This window comes from Zonotrichia albicollis, chromosome 3, assembly GCF_047830755.1.
Source record: "Zonotrichia albicollis isolate bZonAlb1 chromosome 3, bZonAlb1.hap1, whole genome shotgun sequence".
NCBI lineage: Eukaryota > Metazoa > Chordata > Aves > Passeriformes > Passerellidae > Zonotrichia > Zonotrichia albicollis.
In genome coordinates, this window is record NC_133821.1 from 116,976,761 (window position 1) to 116,996,743 (window position 19,983).

Here is a 19,983-nt window from a genome sequence, read left to right on the forward strand (position 1 = left end):
GAGCTATGGATTTCCTTTATCTGACTGGACAATTCCCCAAAGGGCATGCTGGTCAAGACATTAATATGCTGGTATAGCAGCTACAGTGATAATTTCATTGCTAAAACTATTTTTTTTTTGATATTCATATTTGCTTTATGTATTTTTATTATTATTGTAAACATAGATACAAAGGCAGCTGATACTTTTATTATAGGGAGGAAGAAAAGGTATAAAGCATGCATAAACTAGGTCTGGATACTTCTCCAATAAGTTATCAGGGCTTTCCCATTTGTCAAGGCCCTCCAAGATGGCAGGTAGACTCTGAGGAAAAGCATGATTTCATGTGATAAATACATTCTAAAAATGTGTTCATCTCCTTAAATATTAGGGCTCAGTTTAATGAATTTTCTAAGGAATTGCTAACGTTTTGTAATAATAAAGGAGAGATCACCTGCTTCAGAGCTGAAAAAAAATAAATTGTGACCATGTTCTTTATCTCAGTGTGGGATATATCTTCTAGAGTAAAAACAAATGGTAAAACTGTGTGGTTATTTGACACTTTGCAGCCAGGAAAGGGCCATGTTAACTTTAGTGCCACTCCCAGAGGTGTGCTGGAGACCGATACTGTCCAACTGCACAGTCCAGCTGCCCCTAGACAGTGGGGACATTGTGTCCAACTGTATTCAATCCCCCAAATTTCTACCTTGTTTGAAGGAAGGCCGTTTATGTGACTGATCCATGTAAGTGTAGAAGTCTTCCATGTGGTTTTTTGTGTCTTTCAATCCACAGAGTAGCTGCCTTCAAAAAATTAAGGTGAGGTATCCGTGCCTCTGAAGATGGGATTGTCACTAGATGATGTTTAAGGTTCCTTCCAACCCAAACTATTTTATGATTCTATGAGATGTATGAAATAGATATTTGTATTTGGTCCGGATTTAATTTGATTTGAGATTGGGAGGTATGAAGGTGGTAAGGAGGAAGTCAGTGCTTGTTTAGAGCCCAGTTTGAAATAAGAGAGAAAATTTGGAATCCCAGTTTCCCTTTGTAGTAATCTTAGAGATTACTCCTAAGAACAGACATTTCTTTGTTGTCTCCCTCTTTGAAGCATTCTCCCTATATTCTCCCAGAAGGAAAAGCGGTACATCTTACTCCTAATTTGAGAAAAGGCGTAAGTTGTTTTTAATACACTGTGGGTAGTAACTAGACCCTGGCCCATGCTTTATGATGCAGAAGTGGCTGAGGCAGAGAAGATGAATGTCTGCTGTCCGGTTATCTCGGCTGTTTGAAGGGCCTGGAAAGGCCCGGGGTGGCCTTGGGGCAGCCCGCGTATCGAAGGACGAGAAGAGGCTTCAGTTCTTCTTTCGGTCTTTATGTTTATTAATTGTTTATCTAAAAGATTTTCTTTCAGCCCGACAGAGCTCTGCTCAGCAGCCAGCCATGAGCACACTGTGCTGCCCTCCGGACAGTCACCTATCTTTATACCCATAGTTACGTGTACAATATTTATCATTTTTCCCCAATACCATCTATTCTTATAACTCGGTGCACTCTCAGTAATAACCAATCCAAAGGTGCCACCGTGGCCAAAGAAGATGGAGGAGAAGAAGAAGAAGAAGAAGGACAGGACACGCCCCAATTCCTCCATCTTACTCCTCCAAACCCCCCTGTACAGAAATCCTAAACCCTGTGTCTCACCCTCTAATTAACCAATCCCTCCACCATTCACCCTGTGAAGCCCTCATCCTTGTCGTCTCCTGTGTAGGACCAAAGTCCAGCCACCAGACACTTCTGGCAACATTCCAGGACTCCCGAGCCCCCCAAGGTGGTCTCGGAGGCTCGGCATCTCAGGACTGAGATCCTGAGATCCGACAGTCTGCAGTCCAGCTATTGCTCCTCACGTTGGACTGAGCCCCAGAGCACAGGTTGGTTCTGTGCTGCCCAGACCTGCCTCGTGCTCAGGAATGTGTGATGAGGAATGCAGGATAGCTTGCCACAGGAGAAAACAGAGGTTGTGCCGTGCTGAAATAGGTACAGGGAAGCTTCTAGAGGGATTTGATCAATAACAGCAGAGTGAGCAAAGATCAGGTTGGGTACAGTGTAATAAGGAAGACTCAAGACTGTACAAATAAGATGAAGTAGATGAATAAACTAGAGAGGTTAATTCTACCTTGACTCGGTAAAAAAGAGATGCAGTTTTTGCTGTGGGGATATGGTAATAGAAATAAAAATGAACATAGAATGGACAAAAGTTTTAATAATATAAGAAAGCCTCTGCCCTGGTAGAATTTTATGGAGCAGGTATTGTTGCACTAAGTAGATGGTTTTTTTTCCTTTCAGGAAATTAAAAATGTGTGAGTCCTTTTTTTTTTGGATCTCTGGTTTAAGAGACTTTCATTATTTTAATTTTTTTCTTTTACATTAAATAATAGCTACTTTCTGCTTCCTTCTTTGATTTAATTTCCTTTTTTTTTCTATCTGTCAAGACTTTTTTTTAATATCGCCCATATTTGTACAGGCAAAAAAATTGTAATAGAGCTCTAAAACATTTTTCTTGCTGAAAAAGATAAATATTGCTTCTTTTGATCATTTTAAATGGAAAAGCATATTTCTTTTAACTAGGATTTCATGTTAAAAAACAAATGCGGAAACAGACAAAACCCCAGCAAAAATCCACCCCCCCAAAAAAAACCCCAAACAACAACAACAACAAACCCAAACAAAACAACCAAAACCCAAATCTAAAAACCTCCTAGCAGGATGTAATGAGAGGCCAGTTAGTATTTTTTCTCCCTTAAGTAATTTATGGTTTCTTTGTTAATTAAATTCCACTAAACTGTCCCTGGATGCTAATTAAGTCCTTTCAGATTTACAGATTTGCTGCAGTCAATTGCCTTTAAAAAAGAAAAGTGGAAAAATGACAATATGTTTGTCATCTGCATGTCCTAATGGATTTAATTGGTCTCAAAACAATAACTTAATTTCAAGTACATATTCTAATCCCTGTGCTAACAAAAACAGACTAGAAAAACTGTAAATAAGTTTTTGAATCACAGACAGTTAAAAAAAGTGAAAAAATGCATGAATAATTAGATGATGAGCTCTTAAATTATAGTGGCACTTGTATAGATATCAATATATTGATACTTTTATATATCAACAGCAGAAGTTGATATAAACAGCATTCTGGATATTTTTTCTTAATTAACTTTTGTTTTGGTCTTGAGTGAATGAGTATAAACACCAAAAATCTGTTACATCTATGAATGGAAGCCAAACTAAATGCTGAAAAATTATTTCAGAAATAAAAATGTTTTGTGTTGGTCTTTAGCAGTGAATCCTGTGCTTTAACTGAAGTGAAGGAAGTTGAAAGATGTCATTTTGTGGCTATAGTCACTCTAGTATGCAGGTGGCATTTATTTGTAATAAAATGACAATTTCTTTCTTAGGACTGGGATTAAAATTCCCATTATCTAATTCCCGCTGTATTTGGTGTCATTTTGGCTTCACCTTGATTTTCTGTGCAGTTATGGCCCCCAGAATCTAAAAATATTATTAAGGTACTTGGATGTGTCTTGTGCAGGCCAACAAAGCTGGTGAAAGGGCTGGAAGGCTTGATGTCCCATGAGGGCTGTGGGATATCAATATATTGGTACCTTTATATATCAACAGAACGAGTTGATAGCTCGGGACATTTAGGTTAGAACAAAATAACAGGTGTCCTTGAAAGGCTGGGGAAAATCCACCTCATGAGTTTGGCAGTTTGTTGGTGTTTTTTATGGGTGGTAGTTTTTTAAATTTTGGTTTTTTTTTTCTTTTTTGTTTTGTTTTTGTTTGTTGGTATGTTTTTATTACCATTAATTTTTTATTCTTTAATTTTTCCAACATCAATGTTTTCATAGTGATCGTCCTAGACATAACAGAAAAAGAAAAGACAGATGAGGGTAACCTTCAAAAGTCTCTATCAGCACTATTTACTACCACTGGTGCTAATGTATCTATCAAATTTGCAGAAACATTAAATTATAAATGAATATTAAGTTACTCCACTGCCATTGATGTTGATTTCTCAAATTGGATTTATATTTATTTTATGTATAGATGAAAATGGCATCTAATTACATCTGTGTGTTCTTTTGTATATTTATAATGTTTTGACTTGTGCAGTTTTAGCTAGCATTTATTCTGGTTCTATGAAGCAGATGCAAAATTCAGAGTGCTGGTTGCTTATGAATGGCTAGGTGGGTATTTTTTGTCTGCAAATGAATAAAATTGTGTATAAATCATATCAAAGATAACAATTGGGGTGCATAGTTTAGCACAGAATGTTAAATGGAACTAATTCATTCCTCATTTGTGGATTATCAATTAACATTCTGTGTTGCTTTAGTGGAATGAATGAAATGAGTACCTAAAGTAGGGTTATATTTATGTAGTTCTGTTCCACATCCTTTCAATCACCAGTTCAGAGAGGTTACAGCATTTGTAGCACTTTGATTGAACATTTTTATTGAGGAAAAAAATACTTTTAAGCCTTCTTTAATAAATTCAAATTTGGTAAAATTATAATAATTAATAACACAATAATTTGGACAATGAAGGAATATTATCCTGAATGATTGCATATTCCATAAAGTCTTTTAAATGCAGAGTGTTTCAAGTGCTGTGCATAGAAGTTTCAATTAGTAGTTTTGTGCTAAACCTGATTGTGGCATTTGGATGTTGCTGGTTAGTGTATTCCTTTAATAAGACAGTTATTGCACATTTATTCTGTAAAGTCCAGAAATATTTTTTCAAGTGTATATCAATATATCAGTAATATGGATGATGTTGTGAAGTTAAAATTTCACTTTCAAACACTTTTAGTCTTTATGCAGATGTTCACAATTACTTTAGCTAGTTGTCTGAAGAAAATGTGTTCAATTCTGTTATTCTTTTATGACATATGGGCCTGTAATTGTTCTTTGAGAATAATTCTATACAGACTTTAATTAATTTTTTGAAAAGCAAAGTAAATGCTAACAAGTTAACAAAATGCATTATTCTAGCCCATCTTTCAGGAAAACATGTTACTACATCTCTCACCCATATTTTGACCAATAATTGAATTTGAACTTACTGCAATAAGACTCAGTATCACAAAAACACATCTATGGATTTAAAATAAATAAATTTCAAAAATACATAATGTGCTTTATAGTATTTTTATATAAGCCTAAGGAACAGAGGTGGAGATAATATTTCCATAAGTTATAACAATGAACATATTTCAAATAGTGTTTTAATTGTTTTGTTTTTGTGGGTTTGAGGAAACTTAAGAATTTAAACCTTACAGAAAATTGCCTAGGGAACTCCTTATCAAAAAAATTCTTTCATGAAGACTGGAAAAATGTTTAATATGTCCAAATACAGAAATATATGATAGGAAAACTAAGTGAAAATGAAGAGGAAAACTGAGACAAGATCAGTTTCACATTCTTGTATAGGGCAAACTTTTAAGATTTATCCAAACTGCAGTACAGTTTTACTCTTATTTCATATTACATACTTTAGAAATAGTAAATTAAAAGTATTCCATATTTTATCTTCTGGCTGGGAGAACACTGTGAAATGTACTTTTGATGTCAGTCCCTTCATGAATTGCTCTGCATCACTCTCAGTTCAAATATTACTGTCTTGATTCATTTCAGCTTCAATTAGAGAGTTTTTTTCTCTCTTGCTCTCTTACCAGTTCCTTTCTTTTAAAGCAAAAATGAAGCTGCTTTTGTTTCCAAGAGTAAATGCGCTAAGCTGGTGTAAATTCCATCTGAGGATGTTTATTTATGTGCCTTTTCAAGTTAAGACCATTTTAGAATTGCTAACTTGTTGTGTTGCTTCTTTTGTCATTGATTTGACATCTTTGACAAAATCTTTTATCTTTTGACAGTAGTATAGCTCTTTTTTTTTCACTTTTCACCCTCATTAAATTACACTGCTCATACATCATCCACTTGAGAGATCATTTTGTACAATTATGATAATTAATTTGAAATGCCCAGGACTGTTAATTCTTATTGCTGTCACTATCATAATACTAAATTAACGACAAAACTTTATGAAAATGTTCAGAAAAACATATTTAGAAAACAGAATAGCAGCAACATTTCAAATCAGTCATATCATAATAGAGCATTTGACATAATACAGCATAAATGTCAAATGTAGCTGGAGACCAGAAAAATATGGCAGATCTATATCAATAAGGCATAATGTTGTCTTAATTTTCAGCGTTTCCTTCAATTATGTTATTTTTTCTTATATTTTCACACATTATATGCAAAGGTGAGGAAGGGGTGGACAGGACTGAGGTTTTTATTTATTTTTTTCTAGTTGCTGGATGCTGCATCTGAGAAGTACTCAGGTGGCATGAGAAAAAGTTTCATGATGACCTTCAAGATCAAAACTGTTCCATGAACTGAAGGCCTTTTCTGAACTTTAGCAGCGCATTGGTTCTCTCTTGTGGAACTGTGTGGGATGGGGTAGAGGGCTTTTTTCACTGCACTACTGCAAAGCCTTTATTAGAAAAGAATTGTTACTGGAAATAAGCTGAATTGGGATTGGCTATTTGCAACTCTAAAAGATGTTTGCACCCATGCTCTGATGTGCTTGCTTAGCAGATTTAAGGAAAACAATGAAGCTGATTATTGCCTTGCTCTTCAGTTACAGCTGGTTATGCTGAAACAGCAGTACAATGGATTTAGCATTCTGATGCTTAGACCCGAGATGCAGAAATATTAAGTGATATGCACAGAATCAGAATAGAAATCTTGACTGTCTGTGGAGTTAAACCTAGATCCATTGTTTTCTTGTTCAGTGATTTTTCTTTAACCCTAAAGCTAGCCTGTTCTATAGATGCTATTTTAGTAATTGCAACTTCAGTATTAATCATGAATATAATTTTAAACATTTCTCCTTTCCTGTACTAAGTAACTGTTTAAAAATTATTATATATTTTTAGTCTAAAAGAAAGGAGAATTATGATTTTAGTTTGGGTTGGTTTTTATTTTTTTCTGGCTTAGTCTAGACACTTACAAATTTTTTCACAATAATGAGATTTGCATTTCAAATGCATATAAATACCTGCGCAGACATGTGTAATTAAAAATACAGTTCTGCCTTTTTTGTTTGCTTGTTTTAGAAGGGAGAATTTTTCTCAGATACTGAGAATTGGAACAGTCTGTCCAGAGAGGTGATGTAGTCACCATTCCTGGAAGTTTTCAAAGAAATTACTTGGTACTTAGAGCTATGCTTGAATTGGTGTAGTGGTCTTTGGTCAAAGGTAGGGCTCTGTGATCTTGGATAATGTTTCTATGATTCTATTTTATTACACAGTCTAGGAAAAAAAAGTCAGAAGAAAACTACCTAGCCTGAAAAGTTTTCTCTGACTACTGGCATGGCTGCCATCCAAGAGATAGTTTTTGAAAGTATTTTAGGTAGGAAATAATGTAACTTTTATTTGCCTTCTGATACTCAGTGCTCCAGAACTGTTCTTTCAGGGTGACTAATACTTTTAGTTAGTGATATGCTCAAAAGAACTATATTACCAAAACCCCCCACCCTTTCCTTCCCCTCTTCTCAAGAATCCCAGTTTGATCAAATTATTTTTTTTCTAGAGCTGCAATGCAAATTTTTTAAATGTGTTTGCAATGTAAATTCTTTAAATGTGTTTGTATAGCCAAAAGGCCACAAATGGGCAATGTAGAATTTGGAATTAATTCCTTAAGATGTGATAGAACATGTCTATATATTCTAAGGTTGTTCTGATTTATAAACAGTGGTTTGCACTCTTTTGTGTCTCTGTGGAAGAGTTTGGTGAGTGGTCACACTGTATGGTTTGATAAGGAAATGGGGACAGAGGTGTAGGTAGTTGGATATTGTGCTCCCTTTATACATCTGCACTTTTTCCCCCAGAAGGAAATTATGTCATACCAGTACACCTCCAGATTTGAGCAAATACTACTCTTATCATGGATGATTCTCGTGTATTAGCTTGCCCTCATGAATCTAATTTTTAAATTTTCAGCTAAAGACATTTGAAATGGAACAGTTATACTTTCGACAAAGGGCTTGTTAAATAGAATTTTATTTGGCGAAAATTCTATTGAAGTCAGTTACCAGACACATTTCCTTCGTCATACTGATATAGTACTGTTGTTTCCCTTGTAGAAGTCACATTTAACAGCAAAATAAGTCAACATAATGCTAGATATCCTTGATCTCCTCTTCATGTCCCTGCCACTAATTATAGCACATTTCAAATATTGCAAGTGGCATCAGACTCTAATGCATTAATATTTGTAAAATATATACATGCATACACCTATACTATTTGGATTGCTCTCCAATCCTTTAACTACAAGACTGAAAAATCCTGCTAAAATGTTGGACTCTAAAGCTACCAGTAAGAAGCTGCATTAATTATGAAAAGACAATTGTTTTTTCTGGGCTACATATCTTAGAACTCTTTCCATTAAAGAAACCATTGCTGCTGTCTTTAAATGGGGTTAAGTATAACTGGTGATCATTTTAAGTTTGCTTTACACTGCTGAAATTGAGTGAAATGATCGTAATGTAGTACAAAATCTGAATATGAATAAATATGAAAGGTTCATCAGGCTGTCTTTTTCCTTTGTCTCTGTTTCCTCTGTGCTTTTCTTAATGGTGTTGCTGTATTAGATACAACAGCACAAGGAATACAGAACAGCCCACTGTTAGAAAAACCCTACCAGCTAGTGCCATTCCTTTTTAATCCTTTCACTAGTGATTTATTTTTTTTTTAGTTGAAGATGATAAAACTAAACTTTAGAGTTCATGGGTAATCTCTGCAAGTAATTTTGCAACAATTAACTGTTCCAATTGATATGAAATATTCTATCAATGCTGATAAACCAGCATTCACCTCCCTTCTACCCATACCCCTTTCAAAGCCCAGTACACAATGAGATTTTTCTGAGACATAACCAAAATAACTGGGCAGGGGGCTGTCAGGGAAGGAAAAGAGTACAGAGAGGTGTGAGAAGAAACAACTTGCTAACTTGCTAAAAATAGAAAGACTGCTTTCTGGTGGTTCTGCAAAGTAGTGTATTATTGGTTTTGAAATTTTTGACATGGTTAAGATAAAGAGTAGCCTTTAAAAGAGCATTAGTGTTTTCTTACAGAAAAAGGTTGATGTGCTCAGCCTATTGCAAAGTGCATTTGCTTGCATTCTTCCTGTGCAGCACAAAGGCAGCATTAATGGAAATGATGAATAGTTTGATGAGCAGGCCAGGTGGCGCAGCAATGGCCTGCAAGAGTGCTGAGCTGGAGACAGGTTTTAAAACAAACTTGGGGTTCTTGCTTCCTGGACGGGTTGAAGTTGAACATGTCGAGGAGGTGATGTGATTGATCTCTTTGGAGGAAGGTGCCAGCTGGAGAGCTCACAAGCTGCTCCTTCAGGATTCTCCTTAACGATGAATTGATGGCAGCTTCTGAAAGGAGTTACTCACACCGCCCTCTTCCCAGCCATTCAGAGGTAGGGCTCTATCACAGTGGCTGCTAAAAGAAGGAATTGAGAGTTTGAAGGGACAGGAAAAAGGTGTCCCTGGTGAAAGAAAATGCAGGAAGTACATTCCCAAAATGCAGCTATTATTTCTATACTGTTGTAAAATAGATTTTTTTTTTTTTTAGGGGCTTATACACACAAATGGTTGTATTCTGTTTGCTTTGGGGTTTTTTATTTGGTTTTGTTTTGTTTTCCTTGTGGTATATTTTGTTTCTTTATTTGCATTTTTTGGGTTTATTTTGGTCTTTGTTCGTGACATATGGATCTCATAAATCCTAGTAAAATAAGAGGAGACCTTTTAATCTGAGGACTGCAATTCATATTATATTTTAAATCAATTATTTTAAAATTATTCTTCACAAGTGTTCAATTAAAAATATTCTAGATATCCTCAAAATCATGGTGAAGAAAAGACTTGTTTTGTTTTTTGCTTCATAGTCCTTGTAGTTCTTGAATTATATTCCTCCTTTCATTCCTCCCTTCTTCTTCAGATAAGCTATGTATGTGTCCTTTTGAAACTGTCCCTTACTGATTCAGAAAATTTTTCTGTATACATGACAGCTTGTTACTTTTATCCTGCATAACCAGCTTGATATGACATTTCCTCTGATGTCAGACAACAGCAATGAAATTTTGTTATTAGCAGTAGCTCAAGAATTTTAGTCAAGGTGTAAATATGTTTGTTTGACTTGAAATGAACAATGTGCACAAAGGATAGGAGGGTAGAAATTGAGTCCCGCAGACAAACTGCACACAGTAGAAACAAGCAATCTTCTTTGAGTCTTAGGAATCTCAATCATCCAGATGGAGAAAGTGAAAAAAATAGAAGAAATTTTGGTAACATCTAAAAATGATAACAAACAAGAATTTTTCTGATTACACTTGATATATTCAGGACTAAATGTTGAGGAGACTAAATAAGGTAGAGCTCATTTTTTGTTACTTTAAGAAATTAGTTTTACTCTTAAAAGCCTTTAAAATTTGGTATCTGATAGCTGTGGAAAACTGAACTCCAAACAGTTTGTTACCATAAAGATAGGGGGCACAATTTATTTATATCCTACATGTATCGCCTGGTTAGTCCTCAACTGTTTAATGTTCTGATCCCCTGGAACGTTTTTGGCCATTGCTACTGCAAAAACTACTCCAGCAGAAGCCAGGACATTGGGGTGTTCAGGAGAAGAGAAGGTCAGTGGTAGCCAGGAGTTGGGAAGCACTTGTTGTCTATAGATGAACCCAAGGGCTGCAGTTTTCATGCAGGACCTTGTTCTTTTGGTTTATATCTTTCCAGTGCTTAATTTTTAATTTGGTTGCGAATAATGGCCCACTGTTCAATATTTAATCTAGAAAAGATTTTGTTTGTGTATGGTGATGTTTTTGTTTGTTTGTTTATTTTTAGAGAAATTATTCTGTTCTTCTTCAGGAAATTGTTTTGGTGGATTTTACTTTTCAGTAAAGCTAATTCATTCTTTGCACACTTTTAAAACCAAAAATGCTACATCCCAAATGGTAGATACAGTGTAGAAGGAAACCTCTAGCCTTTAATTATTATTTGAAAGAGCCAGCTTTTGAAGTGTGATCCAGAACTGGAATCAGGTCCCTCTGATCTCAGTTTCCCAGGAAACATGATGACATATATATGTTAAAATCTTAAAAATGGATGTAATCTCTAACTATTACTAAAATTAAATATTGTGCTGCATGTAGAAGCTATGAAAAATATTACACATTCAGAGTTTAAGGTTTATTTTTATTTCACATTGATGAGGACAGGAGAAAAAAAACATATCTTTGAAAACCCTGGAATTTGCTTGTGTCTCAGATTTAATTTATCTTAAAATATATTTTGAGAAATCTCACTGGTTACTATTTGTAATTGACAGTTATTGAAAGCATGAATACTTCTTCCTGTGCTTGCCTGCACATCTGTACTGGCCCAGTGCATTGAAGAAATGTACACTTGCAGGTTTTCTTCCCCACATTCTCACGCTCAGGTTTCCTTGGTAGCTTTCTACCTTTTGTACTGCCTTCCAATGTGGTACTTTGTTTATTCTTCATCACTTCTTATCACTTCTCTATCAGATACTCAGGTAACCCAGAAGGCAGACACTATCATAGCATTCTCCTTGTCAACTTTAATTACTCTAGTTCCTGCATCTGTAAATCTCCTATTTCAAATTTTGGTGTGATCTTTTTTTTCTCTGAGGTAGTCCAATAATGATAAGATTTATGAAGATTACAATTTTTTTTTTTTTTTAAATTCTTGAACAGCCCAATTAGGACCTTTAAGGACTTATGTTCTTGGGTAATTCTCTGGAACAGAACAAAGTTTGGAAGTTTTGAAATCCTTGGGTTTCACCCACTGCTGTTTCCTGAGGTTATTGCGGTTAGAGCACAGAGCTAATAGCACCAAGGTTGTGGGTTCAACTCCTGTGTGGGCCATTCAGTTAAGAGCTGCAATCGATGGTCCTTGTGGGGTCCTTACAACTCAGATTATTCTGTGCTTCTCAAACTAATTAAACTATATGCTTAATTCATTAGGGTATTGGAAAACGTTTACTTCAAAAATTCCTGTAGGCAAGAAAGCACTTCTTGCTATTCTGTAACAAATCTTGGACCCACAGTAAAAGACCAAAACTGTATTGTATTCGTGCAAACAATGTGGATAGATAAAGGGACCTGTCAATTTGTATTTTCTTACATTTGTTTACCAAAATTTTGCAATCTAAACTTGCTGCAGAAAAAAGCAACATCTCTTTTCCTTTTCTTTCTATCCCATTTCAAATTTTCTTGGCAGCTTTACTATCCATCCCATCTCCAAAGGTGTAACAAAGGTGATTGGTGGAACACCTGAAAATATGTTTAGAACACGCACATTAGGGACTCTGCTGTTTTGAGTAAAGGATGCTTTGAAAGAGCAGTTTACAGTCAAGAAAGAACAGTTAGTCTTCCCTTTAACATTTGTTATATTAAAAATATTCAGTACTTGTACAGAAGACTTGAACATCATAAATCACTGTAATATTTCATACAATCAAATTAATTTCAAAGTCACTTCCAAAAACACAGTAAGTTTTGTTCTGGAGTGGTTTTAATTCCAAAACTGACAGAGTAGTGTAAAGCTACTTCTGTTTCTCCCTGTTTTTGAAAAGTGATTCAGTATAGAAATATGAGAACAGATTCATGTGAGAGCATTATACAGTGCTGAAGTGATTCACAACTTTGTATGTAAACCTGATTTATTATTTGGGAGACTGTCTAGTCTGATTAAAAACTATTAGTCTGGGATATGGCTTTAATTGAATTAGACTAATATGTTCTTCGAAGAGGAAAGTCACAGTTGTACAATAAGGCTAGAGAAAGATTTGTCTGTCTGAAGGTAATCCTATATGAGGCTCCTTACTCTCCATTAATATTAAGGGAAAAGAGACTTGTACTAAAGTGTTGGGAGTACAGATACTTCTTAATTTTTCTTTTTAACAACATTTTTGTGTATCAGTTATAAACAAATGAGAAAGGGAAAAAAATCTGGAAACTGAATGCTTATATATTCTTGTATAATGCTTGTATATTCTCCTGCTAGTAGTTCAGGTTCTTGTTTTGATAATTTTCCTGACTCCTGTTTTCTTTAAGGTCTCATTCGATTACAAGAGCTCATCAAGGCTCCATCACGATACAACCTAAGACTAAAAATCCGTCAGTTACCGGCTGACACAAAAGATGCAAAGCCATTGCTAAAGGAGATGAAAAGAGGCAAAGAATTCCATGTAATCTTTGACTGCAGCCATGAAATGGCAGCAGGCATCTTGAAACAGGTAATCCTCATTCTGCTTTACATGTCTTAACCTTTTTCAGCCCTAATAAATAAAAGTATTATCCAGACCTAATGGTACTTAACAAGCAGGGAAACTGTATGTCAGTTTTCCTCAGGCCTTACTGAAAACCAGCCAAGGATTTCAGAGACAATTTTATTGGTGACACAAAAGGTAGGTGCTTTAATTATGCTTTTATAATGAAAGAGTTTAAATAATTTATGTTCAGAAGGAACATGAAGACATATTAATCTTTCAACTATGAAGAACTGGTACTTTGGAGAATTGATGCTTAACGCATGGTTATAAATGCTTGGTTAACATTATTTTATACATCAAATCTTTATGTGTATAGGTATGTATGTATTTATATGTTTGTTTGTATTTGAGGCCTCTAGGATGTGTATTCCTAATCAGAGCATGATATCTGAACAATATGTTACCAAAAGACCACTTTAATGTCTTCCATTGAGAGGACAGAATTGATATTTTATAGCCATTATTCTTTTTGCACTAATAATGGAACAGCAAAACACCCAAGTACATTTGGGTTGATGCTTTGAAAATAATGTGTACAGATGAAATGAGTAAGTGAGATACAGCAAAATTCCAAATATTTAACTGGCTCAGAGACAATCTTCCCCAAAATTTTTTAGTTAAGATATGACTTCCAATAAAGAAGTATGATAGGAGGATTACCCAAACTGAAACACTATTCTACACTCCTAATGCATAGCTTTTAGTGACTTTAATTCAAGTTTATTCTATGTTTGCTAGAAAACTGTAGGGTCTAAATTGAAAACAAAATGTATTTAAGAGTTGGAAATCTGTGTCTCATTAGAGATACTTACAGGTATTATTGTGGGTATAATTAAAATTGCTAGTAAGTCTACATGTATAATATAATTTCTTTTCTTTATTGTTCATTGATTGAAAACTTTTATTAGCTCCTAGTAATTTTAAACCTCTGCTAGTGTTTTTTCTCTAAACATAAGCCAGCCTAGTTATTCTAGCTGTTTAGACCAAATCATTGAATGTACATTTCATTATTCTAAATATTTAAAATCTAAACAATGCAAATGGGAAATGCGTTGATGACAATATTAAGCTGCAATACTAACAATAACTCCAGTGAGATACATTAGTTATACACTACATAGAAATTTTTAGGTGAAAAATCTCTTTTATTTCACAGTATACAGCACTGTGAAAAATGGATGACTAGAGGGAAATGGGAACAAAATTAAAACCATTGTGTCTTCAATCATGTCCCAGGACCCAAGAGTGAGCATTAAGCCTCTTTAAATCAAATAGTGAGCTGTTTCATCAAAGCACACTGGTTATCCTACAGATTATAGAGGGAAGATACAGAAAAAGTCTTTCATAAACGTTAAGATCGTTGTACAGATTCTGTAGATTTTTACTTTTCCATTCCACTATACTGCAATGCTCTAAATATGCCCAGAATTTGTAATTTTGAAGCTGAATGTGAGCACTTGCCGCTGAAATTGACTCAAGGGGTGTTGAGAATGTATTTATTATTTAATGTTAATATTCCAAATATGGTGTTTATAAGTGATTATTGAAAAAATATTTATATATCCATTTCTGAATTATTGACTGATCAGATTTTTTTCCCTGTTAATGGAGGGATGAGTCTTGGGACACGTGACGAGTTTCATTTGAGAGGATAATTGGAAAGATTAACAGTGGAGCTGGTGGAAACGTAAGACAACATAAGTTGAAAATAAAGAAAGCAATGAGAACCTGGTGAAACAGCAACTACATTTTGCTGGCCAAAAATATGTAGTGAAAAGTAAAACAAAAAACCCCATCAATCAGACAAACATATTTAAATTGAGGCAAATCTCATTGTTATCTACATCACCAGGCAATATGGGAAACCATACATAATTTAAAAGGTTAGGGAAGCACTGTAATAATGAGAACTGAGAAATTACAATGTTTGAAGAGGAAAAAGGAGTGAGATCTTTAGAGAAATGAGAAGGTGAAAGCAGGAAGCCCTGGAAAAGAGGCAGAATCATTGCACAGCAGCATAAGGAACTTGTGTAGGATGTTGTGTAGGGATCCTTTGGAGCATGAAAGACTTGATTAGAAGCAGTTTTGATATAGGCGACTGCAAATGTGATACACATATAGAGGAAGACAAATTGGTTTTGTGAAAAACAAGTTCTTATAAAAGCTAAGAATGTTTTTAGATTAGAGTTCCTAATGAAGTTATAATATTTCTTATGGGAATGTGGTTTTCCTGTGTTTGAGAATTTAATTTCTGCTGGAACTCTATACTCTAGTTCTAAGTACTGTTGAGGAGTTGTAAATACATTAGTATAGGCGTTCTTTGGAAAAGTGGTGTTTTTTCAAAATCTTGTTTAAAATATTATAAAATCTGATTTAAAACTGATGTTTGCATTAGTTTTCAATTTTTTTTTTTAAAGATCATATAGACCATTAATTTCATAAGTTTTTCAGACAATGTTATAGATAAAAGGCTCCCACAGCCTTCAGAATGCTGACAATTCTTTTTAATACAAATTCTGGCATTGTCACAGTAGTATAATTGTGGCCTTCAGTGTCTTTAAGGAGTCCATCTGGTAGCAACTTGGCAAAGAATTCTTTTGATAGTTTCTGGGCAGGAAGAAAATACTAAGACAACTTTTGTGAAGAACATGAAGAGAAATACTTTTCTGGGGAAAATGCCCTTAGTGAATAAACATATGAAACATAGTTTTTAATCTACAAATATTTTTTATGCAGTTGAAAGAAAAGCATGAACTCTTAAAATGCACAATTTATCAAAAACTACTTCGTATTACATAGATGGAAAGAGTGATGAAGGTACTTGAGAGTTACCTGAATTTATAAATGATTCTATGAAGATTTGTTCATTTTTATTTACGTAATATCTCTCTTGCTGTTCAGAATTTGACTTGAGAGAGTTTTCTTCCATGGTTGGAAAAATGTTCACATGTATAATATAAGCTTGGGTCCTTTCAAATGCATTCATCAAAATAGAAAAAAAATCCTATTAGGTGATTCATTTTAAAGAAAAGGTTCAATAATGAATGAAAATATTGTCGACTCAAATTATGTGTTGTAACTTAATGTATCCATTAGTATGTAAAAATACAAGCCTCTTTCACATTTACTGCACTAAACAGTCTAATAATATTCTTTCTATCAGAAGATCTGGTTCATAAATTCCTTTAATAGTCAGTAATCTTCTCTAACTGCTAAGAAATGACTTGCTTGACCTAATTTTAGCATAATTCCAACCCAATAGTCTCATCTTAGTAGTGTTCTTTTGCAGTGTTTCATTTGCCATGTGAGTGTGATAAAAATGTATTATATGGCCTCAGAAACATTAATCTTTTGTTTATTTTTTTCAAGGCTTTAGCTATGGGGATGATGACAGAATACTATCACTATATCTTTACCACACTGGTAAGTGGCTTGTAAAAACATAGTGATGACATCCAACAAAGACATTACTTTCCTAATTATATTGCTTAACAAAGTGGCCAAGGTCTCTCTGGAATGGGGTGTGTGAGTGCAAGACCTTTTCTTTGCTGAGTTTTCTTACTTTCAGTGAAAAGTCATCAGGATGGTTTAATTATTGTTCAACAGTGTGCCCTGAAAACTGATAGACCTGAAAAGAGCATCTGGCTGAGGCACTTTTAACTATCAAGGAGGGTTAAATGTATAATTCATGATTCATTGTTTTATGCATTTTGTCCTTTCTGTCTTTTAGCTGTTTCTATGTGAAGATTAAGACATTTTAAAATTTACTCATATATTCCATATTTTTGATTCAACATTTTACAAGGTAGTTCTCTGTCATATGATTCATGAATAATTTGGTGTGAATCTGAGCAGCATTTTATTTAACAATTCATATGAGTTTTTAGGCACATGAATTATGCAATATTCTTTGGTGTCCCCTGTAAATGTAACTTAGAAGGGATTTGATCATTCTTGGATCTATCATTTGAAATAAATGAACATTTAAAATGTAATGCCCTTACAAAACAAACATGTATGTGAAGACCTTTTTCCTGCTCATCACAGCCTAACTAAGAAACAGTTTAAAAGTTGGTAAAATATTATTCTAGAGACTACAGTCTCCAGATTTGTGCACATTTGTCTGTCTTAAATTTGTGTTCAATTTTATCTAATTAGATTACAGTTCATGATGTTTTTTGAAAGAAAAGCATGAGACAAATGTGAGACAGATGTGCCTTGGAAAAACCATGCTTGAACTGACCCATGTTTAAAATCACATAAATGTTTAAGCTCTTATGAAAATAAATCCTTTGTGGTAGGGTAGGAGTCCACCTCAGAATCACAAAACAGAAGTTCATGTATAGTATTAACATGAAAGAGCTAGCTGGATAGAAAGCAAAATAATTTGTGAATTTGAAAGGCACACCCTGAATAAACATCTATTTTATTTTAGAAGGGTAAATTGTTCTGTCACTTATAGATTTAGGATTCCATGCAATAGAATTTCCCTCACTAAATAGATTTCCTGCCATAAAAATGGATTATAGATGTTCTGAAGGTTTTTTTCTTATTTTTAAAAATTTTTGCCATAGATGAAAATTGTTTCTTTGAGTACTATGCTGTCCTTTGGCATTGAATTCTCATTCTTAAAGCTCTGTTTAAAAATCAGAATTTTCTGTCATTCTTATTTACTTATTAAAAAATTATATTTTCTGTAGAGACAAGAGTATTATATTGACTTGGAATTATCAAGAGATAATTTACTGTGCACAAACATATCAGAGATTTTGATTTTGCAATGTAGCTCAGGAACAGCATCAGAATTTAGTTGTTTTTATACATTAATTGCTTCTTACCTGACATGGTGAAAGTCCTGTCAAATAAATTTTCCAGTCACAGTGTTTACAACAGTCTTCTGTGTAATCTCCTCTTGATTGATTCAGGATGTAATGCACTGGCTCATTAATACACTGACCTGAGTGCATTTGTAATAAATGCATAATATTGTGTATATTTATTACGTTCCAGTATAAACATAAATGTGTTTGGATTAAAAAATTGCATTCAAGGTTCCGACTTCTTGCATAGTAAAAACTGAGAGAATTTTTTAAAGAGAAAGATGTAGCTTAGTTCTTGTTATGTCCATCATTTCCTTTGCAATAAAATGTTTTATTTCTTTGAAAAGAGGATGTGAAGTTATTTTAAATGAATTTTGAAACCTGCATATCTTGGACATTGTGAATGGGAAAGTAAATTATAATACTAGCAAGGGAATTAAAAATGGGTTGTGATTGATAGCTAGTTGATATTTTTATGGGCTTTGTGATGTTAGCAATGGATGTTGTATTCGGATTTTCTGTAGCACAATATTTGATCTTCTTCAGCTCTAGCCAGTAAACAAAATGGTTCAGGCAAGTGTTATACCTAAAGCCAACTGACAAAAATGAAATTAAAAATTAGATTAATGAATACCTATGAATTATGGGAAAAATTTCTATTTTGAATAAATTAAAATTATGTAATAGGGAAAGATTAGGTTATGTATAACCTTGATTTCACCTTTTTTTTCCCCCTGGTCAAAACTTGATCTTAGACCTGACTTTCCTGAAGTCTAGTATTGTTTCTACATTGCTTCTGAGGATTTGATAAAAGCACCAGGATAACCTTGAATTTACTTTCTTGAGCTAAAATTTGAATTGTTTTACTTTTTATTGATTATATTTCCCCCGTGTATATTTGAGGGCTAACTGTGCAGATATACGCACCGATATATTGAAAACATATAAATTGGCAAAAGTTATTCTTGCAAAGATGAATTCCCAACCAAAGAAATGTCCATATTTGGAAGTATGTTGATGACAGTGCAAAACTGGTTTTGATTAAATTTAAAGCCATGTACATTTCTCCTTTTCCCTGCTCACCACCACCCCCACTCCCTGCCTACTCTCCTTCACCAATTTTACCTCCTAAGATTAGCATGTTTAAGTTTCACTGAGAGTGAAAGCTCAAGGAAACTCTTGTCCAGTTTATTTCATTATTTCATGTTTGTTTAAGTTCTGGTAAGTTCAAGAACTTACCAGAAATATTAATATTATTACTATTCATATCTAGAAATTGAAAATTTCTAGATATTAATTACTGTAGATTTATTACTGTAGTAATATTAATTACTGTAGTTTATTTCATTATTTCATGTTTGTTTAAGTTCTGGTAAATTCAAGAACTTACCAGAAATATTAATATTATTACTATTAATATATAGAAATTGAAAATTCCTAGATATTAATTACTGTAGTATTTTAGCCTACCCCATAGTAGATCCAGTTCTGTAATTGGACTAACATTTCCTGAAAGTCTGGTCTTCTTCTTCTGAGAACAGATTACTCCCACCATAAGGGCAGCCACGTTGCTTGCCCACAGACACAGGCCCCCAGACAGGCAGAACACTTTTCCTGGCATAAAGAGCACAATTCATGTGCTATTTATTGTATCTATTGTAAATAGAACAATTACCATGCTCTCATCTGGGGAGATGGTCCAACAATCGAAATAACAATCGCAGTGTATTACAGAATTTATACAATGGTGACT

General features: G+C 34.1%; 1 protein-coding gene across 7 annotated transcripts in view; it reads left to right on the forward strand.

Moving 5' to 3' along the window:
• GRIK2 (glutamate ionotropic receptor kainate type subunit 2) overlaps positions 1-19,983 on the forward strand; it is a 366,111-nt gene that overhangs the window by 128,224 nt on the left and 217,904 nt on the right. For all 7 annotated transcript variants that reach the window (XM_074538574.1, XM_074538571.1, XM_074538573.1 and 4 more), the window contains 2 exons: positions 13,193-13,374; positions 16,780-16,833. In XM_074538574.1, the coding sequence (XP_074394675.1) occupies positions 13,193-13,374; positions 16,780-16,833 (236 nt within the window). The remainder of the gene's footprint in view (positions 1-13,192; positions 13,375-16,779; positions 16,834-19,983) is intronic.